Genomic DNA, 19,519 nt, shown 5'->3' on the forward strand with positions numbered 1-19,519 from the left:
AAGTGGCCCTTGAAATAGTGGATGCATTGGTGATCATTTTCCAACAGTTTATCGACTCTGGATCAGTTTCTATGGACTGGAGGGTAGCTAATGTAACACCACTTTTTAAAAAAGGAGGGAGAGAAAACGGGGAATTATAGACTGGTTAGCCTGACATCAGTATTGGGGAAAATGTTGGAATCAATTATTAATGATGAAATAGCAGCGCATTTGGAAAGCAATGACAGGATCAGTCCAAGTCAGCATGGATTTATGATAGGGAAATCATGCTTGACAAATCTTCTAGAATTTTTTGAGGATGTAACTAGTAGAGTGCACAAGGGAGAACCAGTGGATGTGGTGTATTTGGACTTTCAAAAGGCTTTTGACAAGGTCCCACACAAGAGATTGGTGTGCAAAATTAAAGCACACGGTATTGGGGGTAATGTAGTGATGTGGATAGAGAACTGGTTGGCAGACAGGAAGCAGAGAGTCGGGATAAACGGGTCCTTTTCAGAATGGGAAGCAATGACTAGTGGGGTGCCGCAGTGCTCAGTGCTGGGACCCCAGCTATTTACAATATACATCAATGATTTAGATGAAGGAATTGAATGTAATATTTCCAAGTTTGCAGATGACACTAAGCTGGGTGGCGGTGTGACCTGTGAGGAGGATGCTAAGAGGCTGCAGGGTGACTTGGACAGGTTAGGTGAGTGGGCAAATGCATGGCAGATGCAGTATAATGTGAGGTTATCCACTTTGGTGGCAAAAACAGGAAGGCAGAATATTATCAGCGGCAGATTAGGAAAAGGGGAGGTGCAATGAGACCTGGGTGTCATGGTACATCAGTCACTGAAGGTTTGCATGCAGGTGCAGCAGGCGGTGAAGAAGGCAAATGACATGTTGGCCTTCATAGCGAGGGGATTTGAGTATAGGAGCAGGGAGGTCTTGCTGCAGCTGTACAGGGCCTTGGTGAGGCCTCACCTGGAATATTGTGTTCAGTTTTGGTCTCCTAATCTGAGGAAGGACGTTCTTGCTATTGAGGGAGTGCAGCAAAGGTTCACCAGACTGATTCCCGGGATGGCAGGACTGACATATGAGGAGAGACTGGATCGACTGGGCCTGTATTCACTGGAGTTTAAAAGAATGAGAGGGGATCTCATAGAAACATATAAAATTCTGACGGGACTGGACAGGTTAGATGTAGGAAGAATGTTCCCGAGTTGGGGGGAGTCCAGAATCAAGGGTCATCTAAGGGGTAAGCGATTTCGGAACGAGATGAGGAGAAACTTCTCCACTCAGATAATTGTGAACCTGTGGAATTCCCTACCGCAGAGAGTTGTTGATGCCAGTTCATTAGATATATTCAAGAGGGAGTTAGATATGGCCCTTATGGCTAAAGGGATCAAGGGGTATGGAGAGAAAGCAGGAAAGGGGTACTGAGGTGAATGATCAGCCATGATCTTATTGAATGGTAGTGCAGCCTACTCCTGCACCTATTTTCTTTGTTGGTCTGGGTGAGAACACTGACCTTGGTGCGTCTATCCTGACCAAGGAAGAAACACCACCGGAGCAGCGGGACATAAAGAGGAGCAGGTCAGCCCCGAGAACAATCCGACCTCATTCTTAAATTCTTAAAAAAAACAAACACTCTCTTACATGTAGACACAGACTTTGCAATCTTGGTCCGCTTGATTATAGATGTCAGTTTTACATTCTGCCTGTTTTTGCTGAGCTTTCCCGAGCTGTTCCAATCCTCGGGAGCCGCGCGGTTTCCGGGGCCCCGGCGTTTCCATGGAGACAGTCAGGCGCCGGCTGCGAATGGGGAAGTCACGTGGGATCGCGTGACTGTGGTGTGCGGAGACCGGGAGTGTGTCCTGTCCTGTGTGTGAGAGAGAGAGAGATGGTGTCGGGTTGCAGACTCAGGCTGGCGCTGCCTTTGGTGCTCGGTGCATTGACATGTATCGCGGGCGGAACTTTGCATGCGCAGTGTTCGGTAGAATGGTGGGTTCGCAGTGTATTCCGGATCGATTATCGCAAGTGAAGGCTGTCGCAGATTGTTTGGGCCCAAGCAGGGAAGTTGTGCAGTGATAATACTTCAGCTGTGCAGTTGGGAAGCGAAAGCCCCTAATGTAGACTATTAAGTGTTTGGCGTGTCCCCCAGATCGGGGGGCACTTGATTTAATTTATTATGTTTACTCAAAAAGAGTTGTAGAGCTGTTGGAAAGGGGCAGTTAAGTGTCTGGAGTGTCCCCCAGATCGGGGGGGGCACTTGATCTAATGTCTGTTTTGTTCCCCCCCAAAAGAGTTGTAGACTATCCGTCTAATGACTCCGTCTGATTCTGAGCCTATTCTAACTTTGTAGGTTATACTGGTTAATGGGTGAGCTTGTTGGGCTGCAGTGTACGGCCCTTAGCTGTGAGCTGTTTTGGGTGAAGGTGGGGCGTAGTTGATGCGAGGCCTAGAGATGCGATATGCTACCAGATCACTGTTTTGGTTGCACTTCTTTCTCCTGTATTTGCTCATCTAACAACTACTACTCTTAAAAGCAGTTCGTTAATTGTGTAGTGTTCTGGTTGTGTTTTAAGCTGTCAGCTGTGGCTCAGTGGGTAGGTAGCACTCTCGCCTTTTGAGTCAGAAAGTTGTGGGTCCAAGTACCACTCCAAAGACTTGAGCACACAAATCTAGGCTGACACTCCAGTGCAGTGCTGAGCGAGCACTGCATTGTTGGATGAGATGTTAAACCGAGGCCCGGTCTGCTCTCTTAGGCGGACGTAAAAGATGCTATGGCAATATTTCAAGGAAGAGCAGGGCAGGGGAGTTATACCTGGTGTCCTGGCCAATATTTATCCCACAATCAACATAACAAAAACAGATTTTTTTGGTCATTATCAGATTACTGTTTGTGGGAACTTGCTTGTGTGCAAATTGGCTGCCGCATTTCCCATATTACAACAGTGATTACACTCCAAAAGTACTTCATTGGCTGTAAAGCGCTTTGAGATATCCGGTAGTCGTGAAAGGTGCTATATAAATTCAAATAATTCTTATACAAATGCTAGTCATGTTTATCGTGACTACTTGAAACAACTTTGAGAATTGATTGCTTATCTTCATCTATTAATTCGGTAGGACATTTGGAATTCCTTGTAATAGTGTGTATCTGGAATTAGTCACCCAAATTAAAGAGTGGAAGACTGCTGATAATTGTGCTAATGGAGGACAGAAGTGCTTGTACACTGTAAGTATCAAAAGCTTAATCTTCTGACTTCCATTTAGTCAAACATGAATTCTGTCCAGTTTTAAAATGTTTTTGTAATAATTCTAGTCATCTCTTATTGGGAAAACTACACCTGTAATTACAGTACTACAAAAACTTAGATTTATGCAGCAACCTTGGTGTAACAAAACATCCCAAGGAGATGGAAACTGTTGAGTCCTTTACTCTTAAACATAATCACACGAGGCACGTACTGCAGACACAGTCACTCTGTGACCTTCACCTTTATTGCCTGGACCAAGGAGTCCTGGCCCTGCGAGGGACCTCCCCTTATATACCTGAATCTCCAGGTAAGGAGTGTCTCCCACAAGTACAACCCCTGTGGTCAAGGTGTGCATTTCTAGTATGTACAGTATGTAGTGGTTACATGAGGGTTACAATTGTATAAGGGTTACAGTAGTATGCTGGTTACATACATGACAGAAACAACTAAAAATATATTCAGAAATTAAAAACAGAAAATGTTGGAAATACTCAGCAGGTCAGGCAGTATCTGCGGAGAGAGAAAGAGAATTAACGTTTCAGGTTGATGACCCTTCATCAGAACTGGAAAAAGAGAGATCCAACAGGTTTTTAAGCAAGTGTAGGGAAAGGGGGAGGTGAGGAACAAACAAAAGGGAATGTGGTGTATGTAGCACTCAAATCACTGACTCCACACGGTCTGGTGTAAATCTAACTGCTGTGACCTTCGTCCTTTATTGTTCAGCTCCAGAGTGCCTCTCAGGTGTGGTGGTCAGCCTTACATAGCACCTGTTGCAGGTACTACCAGGGTTTCCCACCACAGCGCCCTCAGTGGTGTGGCATAGTGCTTACATTACATTTAAGGTACTGGGACGATACACACATCATTACATAACATCACACTTGTCCAACGGAAGGCAGGTGGGCATAGACAGTGTGTTAGTATGGTACATATTATCTGGTACATTAACTGGTTATTGACTGGTAACGGATCCTTGATTTCCTTGTTAGCTGTTATCATTAATTGTACTTCATCCATTAATTTACACAAATACAGTGGCCATTCAGCATTAAAAAAAGTAATTCTTATTATAAATTCACTATCTCACATTAACATAGCTCATTTTAGACTCGCTCTGCCTTACAGAAGTCCTTTTTGGGGACCACCTCTTGGTAAGGCCCTTTTAAGACTCCCGGGTGCATTTCCTTTTTAAGGCGCCATCTTTGATGCAGGAGGATTCCACGAGGCTTCTCCTTGGGCGCCGCCATCTTTGATGCTCTGCTGCTCTGACACGATGCTGCCGCCATCTTCTTCTCCGCCGCTCCGGATGCCCTCCGCCTCTCCAGCGGCCCGCGGCCTCTGTAGCCGCCGACCTCCAGCTGCTGCCGCCGCCCGACACTAACAGCTCCTCAGCCGGGCTCTTCCGAACCGCCGGCCATCCTGGATCCCTCGCACCCTGCCGGCTCACTCCCCCCCCCCCCCCCCCCCACTAGGCCCCTCTGTGCAAGGCTGCTTGCCTGTGGGGGCTGAGGCTGCGGGATCTGTGTGTGAGGTCCAGGGTTGGGGCTTGCCTGTGGGGGCTGAGGCTGCGGGATCTGTGTGTGAGGTCCAGGGCTGGGGCTTGCCTGTGGGGGCTGGGGCTGCAGGGTCTCTGTGTGAGTTCCAGGCCTGGGACTTGCTTGTGGGGGGATTGAGGCTGCAGCTCCAGCTCGGTCGGCGCTGCTCTCTGGGGACCCGGGGCACGGCAGCACCCCGGGGAGCAGCAGCCTGTGGAGTGGTGAAGTCTTCCCAGCTCCCACGGACCGTCCCCATCCACCTCCGGCCAAGGAGTGTCGGCCCATCGCCTGCAACGACCCACAGAGGTAAAGCGTGCGTCTTGTCCCCTTGGGATACCTGCACCATCGCTCTGCCAAGAACAGGTATCAGTTCCCTGGTGTAGGTACGCAGCTTCACCGTGACCGGGACCAGCTTGAGTCGTGCAGCTGGGTTAATCCACAGTTTATCAAAAGTTCTTTGACTCATCAACGACGGACCCGAGCCCGTGTCCACTTCCATACTCACTGGGACTCCGTTTTTACTTCCCTTTATCACTGGGGGCGAATCGTCGGTGCACGTATACAGTCCAAACACCTCATCTTCTTCTACCTGCTCCTCGCTGAACAGTGGATCATCCCCCATCTCCTCAGCCACATGGTGAGTCTGATTTATTTTACACATACGCTGAAGGTGGCCTTTAATGTGGCAGGTATTGCACGTGTACTCTGCAAACCTGCACCGGTGAGCCCCATGGCTTCCTCCACAACGCCAGCATGGTGCTGCTTGATTGGCCCCCCTCAGTGGATTCTGAGTTCCAGGATCCCGAGGTCCGTGCTCTCTGCCCCGGGCAGAGCCACGTTCTGCAGTTTTGTCCGTGGTGGGTGCTATCCTGTGGACAGTGCCTGCCGGGTTCGAGACTGTGTGGATTATTTGTTTGGTGCTGCAAGTCGAGGTCATATATGCCCGGCTGATGGCAATGGCCTTTGTCAGAGTGACTGTGGGTTCTGTGGCCAGCAGCTTGTGAAGGAGGCCCTCATGGCCAATCCCCATGACGAAAACGTCCCGCAAAGCCTCGTCAAGGTGTGCCCCAAAATCACACGGCGCCGCGAGTCTCCTGAGGTCCGCAGCATATTTGGTGACATCCTGGCCCTCAGGTCTGCAGTGATGGTAAAATTTGTATCTGGACGTGAGGATGCTCTCCTTCGGTTTCAACTGGTCACGAATGAGTTCAGTCAGCTCCTCGTATGACTTGTCCCAGGTGCTAGCAAATCCCTGACGAGACAGTAAACCTCATCTCCACAACTGGAGAGCAATATCGCCTTACGCTTCTCTCTCATTGCGTATGTGTTCTCCGTCAGATCGTTTGCTGTGAAGTAGTACTCGAGCCTTTCCGTAAAGGCCTCCCAATCATTGCCCACGGTAAAATCCTTTAGCGAGCCCAGAGTAGCCATGGTTGCGTGGAGTTCGTCTGCTTCCTCATTGCCAATGTGGTGTATGTAGCACACAAATCACTGACTCCACACGGTCTGGTGTTAATCTAACTGCTGTGACCTTCGTCCTTTATTGTTCAGCTCCAGAGTGCCTCTCGGGTGTGGTGGTCAGCCTTACATAGCACCTGTTGCAGGTACTACCAGGGTTTCCCACCACAGCGCCCTCTGTGGTGTGGCATAGTGCTTACATTACATTTAAGATACTGGGACGATACACACATCATTACATAACAGGGAAGGTCTGTGATGGGATGGAAGGCAGAGTGATTAAGAGACAAAGGGGATGATGATGCAAGTTAAGAAACAAAAGATGGGTCTAGATAGGTTGGAAATGGCAGAATCATCAACAGCTGCCATGGGAAAGAGAAAAAAAAACAGGAAAAAAGAAAAGAAATAGAGGCAGGGGTCATGCTGTGAAATTGTTGAACTCGATGTTGAGTCCAGAAGGCTATAAAGTGCCTAATCGAAAGACGAGGTGCTGTTGCTGAGCCTCATTGGAACAGTGTAAGAGGCCGTGGACTGAGAGGTCACAGTGGGAGTGGAACGGAAATTAAAATGATATGCGATCGGAAGCTCGGGGTCACGCTTACGATCTGAACAGAGGTGTTCTACAAAGCGGTCACCCAATCTCTCCACAGATGCTGCCTGACCTGACTATTTTCTGTTTTTATATCAGATTTCCAGAGTCCACAGTATTTTGCGTTTGTATACTCTGTAAGGTAGGTTTATAAAGTTGAGGAGCAAAGTAGAGTGGTAGGACAAAGGGGTTTAGGAAGGCAATTCCAGAGGATTTCTGCTCCTGATTGCTATATAGTGACCCTGCTGAAAATATTTTCATTGTGTATTTTTCCCGAGGCAGCAGTCACTCCAATTTTAAAAAGGCATCAGGCCTGAAATCACGATCTCTGTGGTGCGTATGCCGTCGTAAGCTTTGTAAAAGGCCATGCAAGTTCCGGGTTTTTGCATGTGCATAAATTCCGCAAATTTAGGCCCATCATCTTTTATATCATACAGAAGAAAGATTAGTCTGAGGAGAATTTAGACAAAATACATCTGAAAGGGGAATTATGCCTTAAGCTGAAACAGATGCACCATTAGTAAAAGTTGCTTAATGACATTGGGACAGTTTTTTGTAATTTCTCCAGAATAAGGTCATGTGGCTGTAACCTAAAGTATATGTGTGGAGAATCTTCTATGTCGCCTGATTATTGACTACTTGAAATTTGCTGTCAGGCTGGTAATCCAATCCAGACCACTGTCTTGCTGTGGTTCAGAGGCTGTAGTACTGAAATGTGGCATCTTTTTCAGTTTAATCTCTGCTCCCAGCAGTCCGCAATATTCACTTTTCAGTGGGGCAGTCAGACAAAGTGAGACAAAGCAAAGAAACATTAGGGTGGAAATTAGGCATCATTGCACGCACTTTCTGGATGGAAAACTGGGTGACACTGACCAATTTCACAGGGTTGTGCCCCAATGATGCCTGAAAAACATCCAACATTGGCCGTGAACAATTTTCAAGTGTCTAAGACTGGCGTAAGGGATATCATTGCAATAGGCAAAGGGCCCATTGCCTGTTTTAGATCCTTTCTGATAAATTGGGCTGCCCTGAGTGGAGCTGGCTTGACTCCTGCTCCGCTCAGGTTTACCAGACATGGATGTGTCCTGGCAAGCAGCCCCCACCAAAAAAGTAGGTAATTTTCTTTTAAGGTTGATGTGGAGCTAGAAGAAGCAGGAGTGTTCCTCCCAGCTCCACACCACTCCTAAGGGCCACTGCCGACTCGTGATCTTCCCCCTGGACTGACCTGAGGGCTGCAGATTTTTTATATTTTAAGAAGCAAAATATTGAAATCTCAATGTGATGATGATGGATTGTAACCTTTTAATATACAGTGCAGTTGTAGTTTTGGGCACATACTGTTCACTGTCATCTGGAAACCTGATATCGGTTGTCAAAATATATTAACTTTTGTCTCTTTTCTTTGTGGTATGGACCGAAAGCCTCATGGACCAGCACATGGATGATCTGTGGCCTGTTCTTGGCTTTGTGGGAACTTGCATGCACTTGCGTGGTTATTAAAACCTATCTTCTTATCTTTCACTTTCTAGGTGTGAGTGCTTTGCTAGAGAGTTATTTTTCTTGAAAATAGAATGTAGTAATCACATGAAGTTTCCAGTTGTATATATGCCACCTGCTGACACTTAATGGGAAAACCATGTGCATATTTTTTTACCAATTGTCTTCCTTTTCCTGATTTGTAGCCTATTTCTGGGGCTTTCACGGTGACTGGCAGACTTCTCGTACTTCATCTCAAGTGGCCATTCTTCATGTGAGCCTGTTTGGTGCAGGGCATCACAGCCAAACCTGATCCTAAACTCGCCTTCTGTTCTATTCATACTGTTGGATAGCATAGAAACAGGAGTAGGCCATTGAGCCTCTCAAGCCTGTTCCGCCATTCAATGAGATCATGGCTGATATGCGACCAAACTCCATATAGCCACCTTTGGCCCATATTCCTTAATACCGTTGGTTAACAAAAAGCTATCAATATCTGTTTTAAAATTAACAATTGATCTAGCATAAATTGCCATTTGCAGAAGCGCTCCAAACTTCTACCACCCTGTGTGTGTAGAAATGTTTCCTAATTTTACTCCTGAAAGCTTTGGCTCTGATTTTTAGACAATGCCCCCTTAGTCCTAGAACCCGAAACAGTGGAAATAGTTTCTCTCCATCTACCCTATCTGTTCCCCTTAATATCTCGATCAGATCACCCCTTAACCATCTACATTCTAGGGACTACAACCCCAATTTGTGTAATCTCTCCTTGTAACTTAACCCTTGAAGTCTGGGTATCATTCTAGTCAACCTATGTTGCCCTCCCTCCAAGGCCAATATATCTTTCTTAAGGTGTGGTGCCCAGAACTGCTCATAGTACTCCTGGTGTGGTCTAACCAGGGCTTTGTATAACTGCAGCATATCTATTACCCCCTAGTATTCTCGACCTCTAGATATAAAGACCAGCATTCCATTAGCCTTTTTATTTTCTGTACAGGTGCGACGTCCAAAATCTGGACACCAGTTCGACCCGTGGCGGGGTTATCTGGAAACTGGACACCCCTGCCTTGGCCGCCCCCTCCCCCCGACCTCTGGTGGCCCGACTCCCCCTCCGGTCCTCGGTCCGACCGACCTCCTCTATCTCTGGCGGCCCGACCGACCTCTGGCGGCACGAATGCCCCTCCCCGATCTCGGCCTGACCGACACCCCCTCCCCTCCCTTTGCACAGGCAAAGACGTTCTGGAACGGCCTCGGTACCGAGATTTCCGGATCTTGGCTGTCACACCTGTACTTGTTCATGACATTTAATCTATGTGCCTGGACCCCCAAGTCTCTTTGGACCTCAACTGTTTTTAGTACATCACCATTTAGAAAGTACCCTGTTCTATCCTTTTTAGGTCCAAAGTGGATGACCTCACATTTGGCAACATTAAAATCCATTTGCCATAGTTTTGCCCATTCACTTAATCTGTCGATATCCCTTCGTAATTTTATGCTTTCATCTACACTGCCTACAATGCCACCTATTTTTGTGTCATTGGCAAATTTGGATATATGACTTTCTATGCCATCATCTAAGTTGTTAATAAATACTGTGAATACTTGAGGCCCCAACACACATCCCTGCGGGACACCAATGATCACATCCTGCTAATTTGAGTACCTACCCATTACCCCTACTGCCTGTCTCCTGCTGCTCAGGCACTCTCCTAACTAGGCCAATAATTTGCCCTCAATTCTGTGGACTTTTACCTTGGTTAACAGTCTCTTTATCAAATGTTTTCTGGAAGTCCATATAAATAACATCTACAGACATTCCCCTGTCCAATACTTTAGTCACCTCCTCAAAAAATTCAATTGGGTTTGTCAGGCATGACCTACCTTTCAAAAATCCATGTTGGCTCTCTGATCAACTGAAAATTTTTGAGGAGTTCACTTACCCTATCCCTTATTATAGACGCTAGCAATTCCTGACAACAGATGTTGGACTAGCTGGTCTATAATTCCCTGGTTTCCCCCTCTCGCTTTCTGGAATAACAAAGTGACATGTGCAATTTTTCAATCTAAAGGAACGGTTCCTGAATCGAGCATGAACTGAGGATTGAACCCGAGAGCTACTCTTGTCTCCCTGTGCATGTAAAAAGTAAACTAAGAAAAATAGCATTATAGAGATGACTTAATGTAGCAGTTTTTTCAAGTGTGTGGAAATAAAGCTACATAATTTCATTGTGCTTGCTATGTTAACGGGTTATGAGTTTTTGCATTCATGACATAGACCATGTTTCTTTATAACTCTGCGCCTCTCTGTTTTCTCTCCCACCCATCCTCAACCCCACTTCTGGTTAGGATGCAAGGCCACGTGCCCTCTGGTACCTCACTCACTAGTGGCCATTATTCTTAATTTGTCACCTCAGGCAATGTGTTGACGGGTTTTTGACTGTCAGAGCCATCCTGATCCTGGCTCCATGCGTGGAGTACTTTTGAAACAGGAGTTATGCCTTAATTTTCACCACCTGTACCTAGCCCAGGAGGAGCAAGGTCAGTTCGAGTGCCCTTTTCTGAGATTAGGACTATGTACTCCTGGGAAAGCTTTTCTAGTATTGTATCTCGAGCATTGTTGGATAGAAAACAAGAAAAACTTGTATAGAAAAAAATCAGTTGGGTGATCCCTCCTAATTCTGCCTCCAACTACTCCATCTATTTGAAAATTGCTTTTATTTTATTGATATTATTTTGGTCAGTGCTCCTCTGAATTTTCCCTCTCATTTCTTGTAAATCTGAAGCGCCTTGGGACGTTTTATCACATTAAAGGCGCCATTTAAATGCAAGTTATTGCAAGGCATACTTACAGTTTTAGTTGATTTTAAATATGCAAGAAAAAAATCATGGGTTGTCTTCTGTGGTTACCTGTAAGAATAAATGATGCACATAAGAATTGTTTTGTGTAGACACTAGCTACAAATTTGTGTTCACTTTTTTACCCCTCTCGTAGCTCAAGTCTGCAAATGAACACTATATTGTGGCTGAGCACACCACTCCCGTGCACAAATTCGTCGATAACCTTACATTCAAACTGATTTCCTCTTTGGACACGAGATCTTGCTATGTCTCTGTAAGTAATATAATTATATTTCTATACAGAACACATTTTACTAGTCATTAATCATGTTTCTTATGCAGATTTAAAACAAAATCTGGTCCATATTTCACTTGTCTTGCATAAATTATATCTTCAGTCATTTTATTTGATCGTCAGCTTGGTAATTAATTTATATGAATTTGAAACTTTGTATTCCTTAACCCGTAGCATATTGTGGATGCTTTATTCATTTGGGCATGATCTTCTATAGGGCCCCAACTGTCTTGTCGACCATGGTTTCTGTATTGAAAATAGAAGTTAGATTAGGCAGTAAAGCTTGTTTTAAAAGGTTGGTGGGGGGAGAAGGGAGAAGAAAAAATTGTAAAATTTTATAGGGTTAATGTAGTTACTTAAGTTGCTGTTGACATTTCAATAGTTTTATTACTGTAAAAATATTTGGTTCAGTGTCCCATTGCACGAGCTGAAAAAATACAAAATACATTGGCCTAGCTAGATGGTCATGTTCCTGCACCTGCACCTATTGGCTATCTGAGGATTAAGATGACCATTTACTAATCTAATTACTGGAGAGACTCTGCCTCTCTACCGCTCTTTCCTCCTTTAAGACGCTTCTTGAAACCCACCTCTTTGACCAAACTTTTGGTCATCTGTCCTAATCTCTTTGTGGCTGGGTGTCAAATTTTGTTTGCTAACGCTCCTGTGAAGCACCTTGGACCGTTTCACTAAGTTAAAGGTGCTGTATAAATGCAAGTTTTGTTGATATATCTCAAAGAAATACCTCTTTTCCATTTTATATAAATGATTTAGATGTTGGCACAAGAGGAATGATACTGCAGTTTGCTGATACTAAGGGGCATTGCAGAGTGAGGAAGTAACCAGGAGGGCATGGACAGGCTAGCAGAGTGAGCAGATAAGTGGCAGCTACAGTCCAATGTGAAGTTGTTTACGCAAAATGTACAATGAAAGGAAGTACACCCAGATGGTAGGATTTTTAACCAAAGAGGCGACCGGCAAGATCGGAAAGTGCAGATACCTAGATCGTTAAAGATAGGAGTCGTAAATAAGGCTATAAAAAGCTAAATTGGATTCTACATGTTACACACAAGGGGTACTGAATATTAATTTTGGACAAAATGTTGATTCGACCACAGTTGCAGTATTATACAGTTTCGGGTACCACATTATAGGAAGGATATTCGAGCCATGGAAAGGGTACAGCAAAGATTCACTAGAATTATACCAGGATTCAGAGGTTACTTTTCTTTAAAAGGCTTGAAAATTGGACCATTTTTTCTTGAACAGAGAGGTTTCCAAATTCAAAAAGGTTATTTACACTATTTGATGAATTGGTAACAAGGGGCTGTAGTCTCAGGACAATGAAGGTGGTAGTTTGAAATATTTTCACGGGGTTATTATAATGCTTTATCACTGGCTATTAAAGGAAGAAAATATAACAATTCAAAAATGAATTAGATAAGTACCCTGTATTTAAAAAATAATACAAAGAACAAAGGAATGGGTTTAGAATAAACAATTCCAGTTAAAGAGCTAGCCCAGGAATGATCAGCAGAACATTTTCCAGTGCTTTTCTTGAATAAAGGCCGGGTTTACTAAAGAACTGAATTTTGATTTCCACATTTTTAATAACATTTATTTTGGTAAGCCAACACCAAGAAAAGCCTGAGTTGAGCTCCCATTCAAAGGTAAAAGAACCGTGTGGTGCAGCACTGACATATGGGTCAGGACATTCTCCGGTTCAAATCTTGGTCTCTGCTGAATTAGCTGACTAGTTGCTGTCTTGGCCACAGAGGGATAAAGTCAACCTCAACTACTGCTCCTCTTCATGGCTGCTGTTGAAAATTGCCTTTGTGAAAATTGGGCTCAGCTGTGAGGTGCCCATATATCAAAAGCTTACTAACATCCCTGTCTATCTAGGCTTGTAAATGTAAGGTGCCTATAGGTAAACTTCATAGGACCCCCACCCCCCCACACTCCTCCTGGTCTTGAAGACTACCCTAAGTGAAGGAAGTGCATCCGGGAGAGCGCTGAATTCCTCGAGTCTCGTCGCCGAGAACATGCAGAAATCAAGCGCAGGCAGTGGGAAGAGCGTGCGGCAAACCAGACCCAACCACCCTTCCCTCAATGACTATCTGTCCCACCTGTGACAGAGACTGTGGATCTCGTATTGGACTGTACAGCCACCAAAGAACTCATGTTAAGAGTAGAAGCAAGTCTTCCTTGATTCTGAGGGCTGCCTATGATGATGATGACCCGTAAACTGTCAACTCAGGAGTCACCTAACGATCCATCATTTGCCTCCTTTTCCTCATCTTCATGGTACTCCTCAGCAAAATCATTCACATGCATTGGGTCAGCTTCCACATTCTAACCAGCGCCAGCGTTAACTGTTCACTACCTTTCTCCAGCCCTCCATTGCTTCTGTGCTTTCAGACTGCTCATAAGCCACAATTTCCTCCAGCTAAACATTGCGAAGATTGAAGCTATTGGCAGCCTTTGCCACCTATTATTCATTCTATTGGAATCCGATCTGGGTTTCTGACTTCATCCTCTCTATCACAAAGACTATACTTTTACCTCTGACACATTGCCTGCCTCCACTCCTACTGCTGCTGAAACCCTCATTCATTCCTTTGTCCGCTCTAGACTCAACTATTCCAGTGCTTGCCTGGACAATTTACCATCCCTCTAATTTCTGTAAACTTCAGCTCATCCAAATCTCTGACTGATCCTATCCTGTACCAAATGGTAGCCTCGTGGTCGTGAGTTCAAATCTCACCATGGTAAGTTGCAAAATTGAATTCAATAAATTTGGTAATTTGTAAGCTAGCACCAGAAAATGATATTTTAAAAAGCTGCCGGACTGCCATGAAAACCTAATAGTTTCACGAATGTCCTTCAGGCTACATGCTTGGCTCTTAATGCCCTCAAGGTAACTAGGGATGGGTAATGAATATTGCCTTGCTAGTTTTTCCTAAGTCCTAAGAACATGTCCTCACTAACTGGGCCCCAACACTGCAAATTTAAAATTCTCATCCTCCTGTTTAAATTCTTCCATGGCCTCGTCCTTCCTAGTTCTAACCTCCTCCAGTAACTGCCCCCCCACCCCTACCCCAAATATTCTGTTCTTCTTACTCCTGGCCTCTTGCATTGCCCCTTCTTTCAATGCCACCATGTGCTTTCAGTTCCCTAAGCCCCACATTCTGGAATTACCTCCCTAAACTTCTTAAAACTCCCTTTGATCTGTTAATACCTTGACTGTATTGTGATACTGTGTTCTTGATTTTGGGGAGATGACCGGTTTGTTTGTGATTTTAATAAAGAAAAATATTCTCTGGTTCAGGATGTCACTGGCAAGTTATTTATGACTATCCCTAATTTTCCCTGAGAAGGTGGGCCTTCTTTAAGGTTTGAAATAACTGAGTAGCTTTCTAGACCACTTCAGGGGGCAGTTGGTATGGGACTGGAGTCGCCTATAGGCCAGACAGAGTAAGGGCAGCAGGCTTCATTCCCTAAAGAACATCACTGAACCAGTTGGTTTCACAACAATCCAACAGGTTCATGGCCACTTTTACAGCAGCTTTTTGTTTCAGATAAAACTGAATTTAATTTTTCAAACCGCCATGGTGCGTTCTCAAGATTAGTAGTCTAGTAACATAACCGTTACGCTACCTTTCGATTAATACTGTACTTGAACTGAGGAAGTTCTTGTCTTAAACTGTTTCTAATTGCAGAAAATCAATTTATTTATTAAAACTTGAATATCCGTGTCCTACATTCTAACCTGGTAAAAATGGTGGTCAATTGACCTGATTCGAAATTTCTGCTAAAATGTGAGAAAAGTCAGAGGTGTCCAAGAGTTCCATGCAGTGGCTTGTCTGCAAATTATTCTCCACCCTCTTTCCCCCGCCCCCCCCCCCCCCAATCTGTATTGTAGGCAACAGTATTGCAACAGTTTTTCATCAATTTTTTTTTCAACTGTTCTATTTGTACTAATACAGTTTAGTATACATTCTTGTTGCAGGGATTCTCTGTTTCTGAGCTGTGGTATGCAGTCTTTGACTTTGGTACAAACTACTGCAACTTGCACAACCTTATTGAAGGTAAGAAATGAAAATAGCCATTAATAGAAAAGCTTCTATAAAACATTTAGATTTTTGTTCTCATTTTATTTTGTTTTGTTTTCCAGGTAGTGGCTTAGACAAAGTTTCAGGTTACAGTGAATCAACAGACAACTTTAAGTGCACTCAGTATTCATCAGCGAATTGTACAATTTACTAAATGAGGTGTGCTTCAGTAATTATTAAGAATAATCAGGAATTTGCATAATGCTAAATAACTCGGGAATGATAGTTTTATACCCCTCTTGCTTAAAGAAAACAGACTTTGACAAAATCCTGGTCCACTCCTCAATCACCCCCAACATGCACCCAACTTCCCATGGCACCTTCCTGTGCAGGTATAGGAGATGCAACACCTGCCTTTTTTACCTCTTCCCTTCTCACTGTCCAGAGCCCCAAACACTCCGTCCAGGTGAAACAGCAATTTACTTGTACTTTCAATTCTGTATACTGTGTCCGCTGCTCACGGTGTGTTCTTTGAGCGATGAGGGAGTAAAGGGTTATGGGGAGCGGGCAGGGAAGTGAAGCTGAGTCCATGATCAGATCAGCCATGATATTGAATGGCGGAGCAGGCTCGATGGGCCAAATGGCCTACTCCTGTTCCTATTTCTTATGTTCTCTCGATTTGGGGAGACCAAATGCAGGTTGGGCGACCGCTTTGCAGAACACCTCCGTTCAGTCTGCAAGTGTGAACCCGCTTACCTGTCATTTTAATTCTCCAGGCCACACTCATTCTGACCTCTCTGTCCTCAGCTTCCTACACTGTTCCAATGAAGCTCAACATAAGCTCAAGGAACAGCAACTCATCTTTCTATTAGTCACTTTACAGCCTTCTGAACTCAACATTGAGTTCAACAATTTCAGAGCATAACCTCTGCCCCCATTTTCTTCGTAAGGTAGCTGTTGATGATGATTTTGATATTCCCATTATCACCTCCTCTAAACACATATTTTGTTTCTTTACTTGTCCAATTACCATCTTCTTTTTCCTTGCACCATCATCCGTTTGGTCATTTAATCTCTCCTGCCTTCTACCCTATTACCTTCCCTTTTGTTCTCTTTCCCCTGCCCCCCCTTTTCCCTGCCTCCATACTTGCTTAAAATCTGTTACATCTGTAACATTTTCTAGTTTTGACAAAAGGTCAGTGAATTGAATCGTTAACTCTGTTTCTCTCTCCACAGATACTGCCTGAGCTGTTGAGTTTTCTGTTTTTATTAGACTTTGAACTGATTGTCTTCTCAGTATAATTTCCAGTCTTTCCCCAAGGATAAGGCTACTGAAGCTGTGAGCAATTGGATAAAGAAATCAAACTCTTGGCACCATAAGCAGTAATGTCAGGGAGCAAACAAGTCCCTGTTTACCGACTGGATACCCTGTAGTTCAAGTGTAAGCTGCTTGTCACTGTATAGAAATATATAGATTCTACAACACAGAAACAAAGCATTCATCTCATGAGCTTCTTCTCACCCTGCCCCCATTTCCCTCTATTCCCTTCTCCTTCATGTACGCGCCAAGTCTACCCTTAAATGTGTCCCACCGTACTCTGTTCTAACTCTCCCTCCATTGATGGTTAATTAAATACCGAAATATATTAGTGCCCTTCCAAATCATTGTTAACATTTTAATATTTACAGAATATTGCAGAAATCCCAGTTTTGAATTTTAAGTTTTGAGAACTCATCAATTTTGGAAATTTCATCTGTCTGGAAAAATATTACACATCAGTATTGTGTTCTAGAATTTTACAGTTTAAATTAGTGCTGTACTGTATTTCACTTCTGTTGGGTCATCTCAGGCCTGGTGGAATCAGTTGTAAAATCTTTATAACTGAAATGTCTTTTGAGTTTCACAGTAGACAGTATTAATACAAAATACTTTTGACAATGTGGTGGGAGAATTCAAACACATATAAGAACATAACAAAAGAAATAGCTGTAGGAGTAAGCCCCTCGAGCCTGCTCTGCCATTCAATAAGATCATGGCTGATCTTCTACCTGAACTTTATCTTCCTGCACTATCCCCTCTCCCTTGGTTCCCAAATCTATCAATCTGCCTTTAATATACTCAACGACGGAGCATCCACAGCCCTCTGGGGTAGAGCATTCCAAAGATACACAACCTGTTGAGTGAACACTAACACAGCTGAAGTGTGCTTTATAGGCAGTCCAATGATGGGTAAACAAATTAAAAGAATACTGAAAAAATAAAGAAGTCAAAAATAAAGATAGCGGGACAGGCACATGGTCCTTTTACCAAGTCCTCACACTGATTCTGGTTGCAAAAAGTGGAAAAAATATTCCAGTCCCAACTTTGGCATCTCCTAACCTCAATGAGCTCAAAAATGTACATCTTAATTTTTTATCTGCAGCCTGCTTAAAAAATCTATTTGAAAATACATTAGGAATACATAGGCTACTGTATAATTATTACTCTGCTGTCTTACAAAACCGGTTGGTTTGACCCTTCTAATTTTTCCATTTGGTAATTGTACCTGGGTTGATCCTTCACTATTTAAATGATTTTTTTGATTTTTAGAACTAATTCCTTAAATTATAATTTTATTTTATTAAATCAATGCAACTTGTTTACTTGGTGTTTGTGTTTATAATGAGCATAACTGAGATACTTTGACAATGTCTTTCCTGAGCCTCACACTTATAATCTATTTATGTAGCTCCTCAGACTATCGAGAAATAAAAGATACTGAGATTATATTTGCTATTTATAAGATTGTATATGTAGTCCCAAACATAGCTGGGCAGAAAAATTATTTCCTAAACCTGCTACACATCAGTATTCTTGAGTGCAATGGAATAAAAGACTGCTGTACTGACTATTGTCTTGTGATGTACCTGTAGGATTAATTAGTTGTTCTGAATGTTGTCCATTGGCTTAATAGCCAAATTGTTGCCTCTACTGTATTTGCAATGCTGAAATATTTTGCTTTGGTTTATTGGTGACTCCACTGGTATCCAATTAGGCTCTCAAAGAATAATTTTCTGCAGTGAAAGAGAAAATGCTGAAAAGTTGCTTAATATCACATGGAGTGAACTTAATTGGCTGGACACTTGCTTATGATGTTGGGGATCTCTGGAGGCTCCCTAGGATCATTCACTTGGCACTTTTGGCTGAAGACTTTTGCAAACCTTTCAGCCTTGCATCTTGCCCTCTCATGTTAGGCTGCATCATTGGTGAGAATAGGGATATTCATGGCATTTCCTGTTAGCTGATCACCATTGTCGACGATATTGTAGAGCTACAGAGCTCTGCTCTGACCATTGTCGATGATACTGTAGAGCTACAGAGCTCTGCTCTGACTTGCTAATCATGAGATTGATTGGTGCTCTCTAGCCTGCAGCTTTTGGTGTTTAGCATGCAGGTAGCCTAATGCAGTAATTTCATTAGATTTGTACCTCATACTGCGGCTGGGTCTGACTAGCCTTCTGACAGTTTGCTTTGAATCAGAGCTGATCTCCTCGCTTGATGGCATTTAGAGTTAAGGATGTGCTGGGATATCAGGTTACAAGCAAGGCAGGTAATGGGATCCAGGATGTTGCGATGGAGGATCCTCGTGTCTTGCTCTTGTCCTAACAGGTTCGAGGCTTTTACTCCTCATGTGGATGAGAGTAGGGACTGCAGGGAGGATGGGCAAACTGACCACAGCACTGTGGTACAGGGGGTCTTTCAAGTGGGGGGAGTAAAAAGAAATGTTGTGGTAGGGGACAGTATCATTAGGGGGATAGATAAGGTTCTCTGCAGCCGAGAGCGTGAGTCTCGAAGACTGTGCTGCCTGCCCGGTGCCAGGGTTAAGGACAACTCTTCAGGGCTGGAGAGGAAGTTGGAGTGGGAGGGGGAAGATCCAGTTGTCGTGGTTCACGTGGGTACCAACAACATAGAAACATAGAAAATAAGTGCAGGAGTAGGCCATTCGGCCCTTCTAGCCTGCACCGCCATTCAATGAGTTCAGGGCTGAACATGC

At 43.9% G+C, this 19,519-nt stretch overlaps 1 protein-coding gene across 2 annotated transcripts; it reads left to right on the forward strand.

Annotated features, from left to right (window-relative positions):
- The first annotated feature begins 1,827 nt into the window (after positions 1 to 1,827).
- LOC139264618 (uncharacterized) lies at positions 1,828 to 18,374 on the forward strand. 2 transcript variants are annotated; one of them, XM_070881361.1, is made up of 6 exons: positions 1,828 to 1,983; positions 3,112 to 3,220; positions 11,293 to 11,412; positions 15,443 to 15,521; positions 15,608 to 15,704; positions 16,722 to 18,374. In XM_070881361.1, exons 1-5 carry the CDS (start codon positions 1,883 to 1,885, stop codon positions 15,697 to 15,699), a joined length of 501 nt encoding a protein of 166 aa, XP_070737462.1. In that variant the 5' UTR covers positions 1,828 to 1,882; the 3' UTR covers positions 15,700 to 15,704; positions 16,722 to 18,374. The 2 variants fall into 2 exon arrangements, with proteins under 2 accessions (XP_070737462.1, XP_070737461.1); XM_070881360.1 differs by having other exon boundaries at positions 15,608 to 18,374.
- The last annotated feature ends 1,145 nt before the right edge of the window (positions 18,375 to 19,519 follow it).

Source organism: Pristiophorus japonicus, chromosome 5 (assembly GCF_044704955.1).
Source record: "Pristiophorus japonicus isolate sPriJap1 chromosome 5, sPriJap1.hap1, whole genome shotgun sequence".
NCBI lineage: Eukaryota > Metazoa > Chordata > Chondrichthyes > Pristiophoridae > Pristiophorus > Pristiophorus japonicus.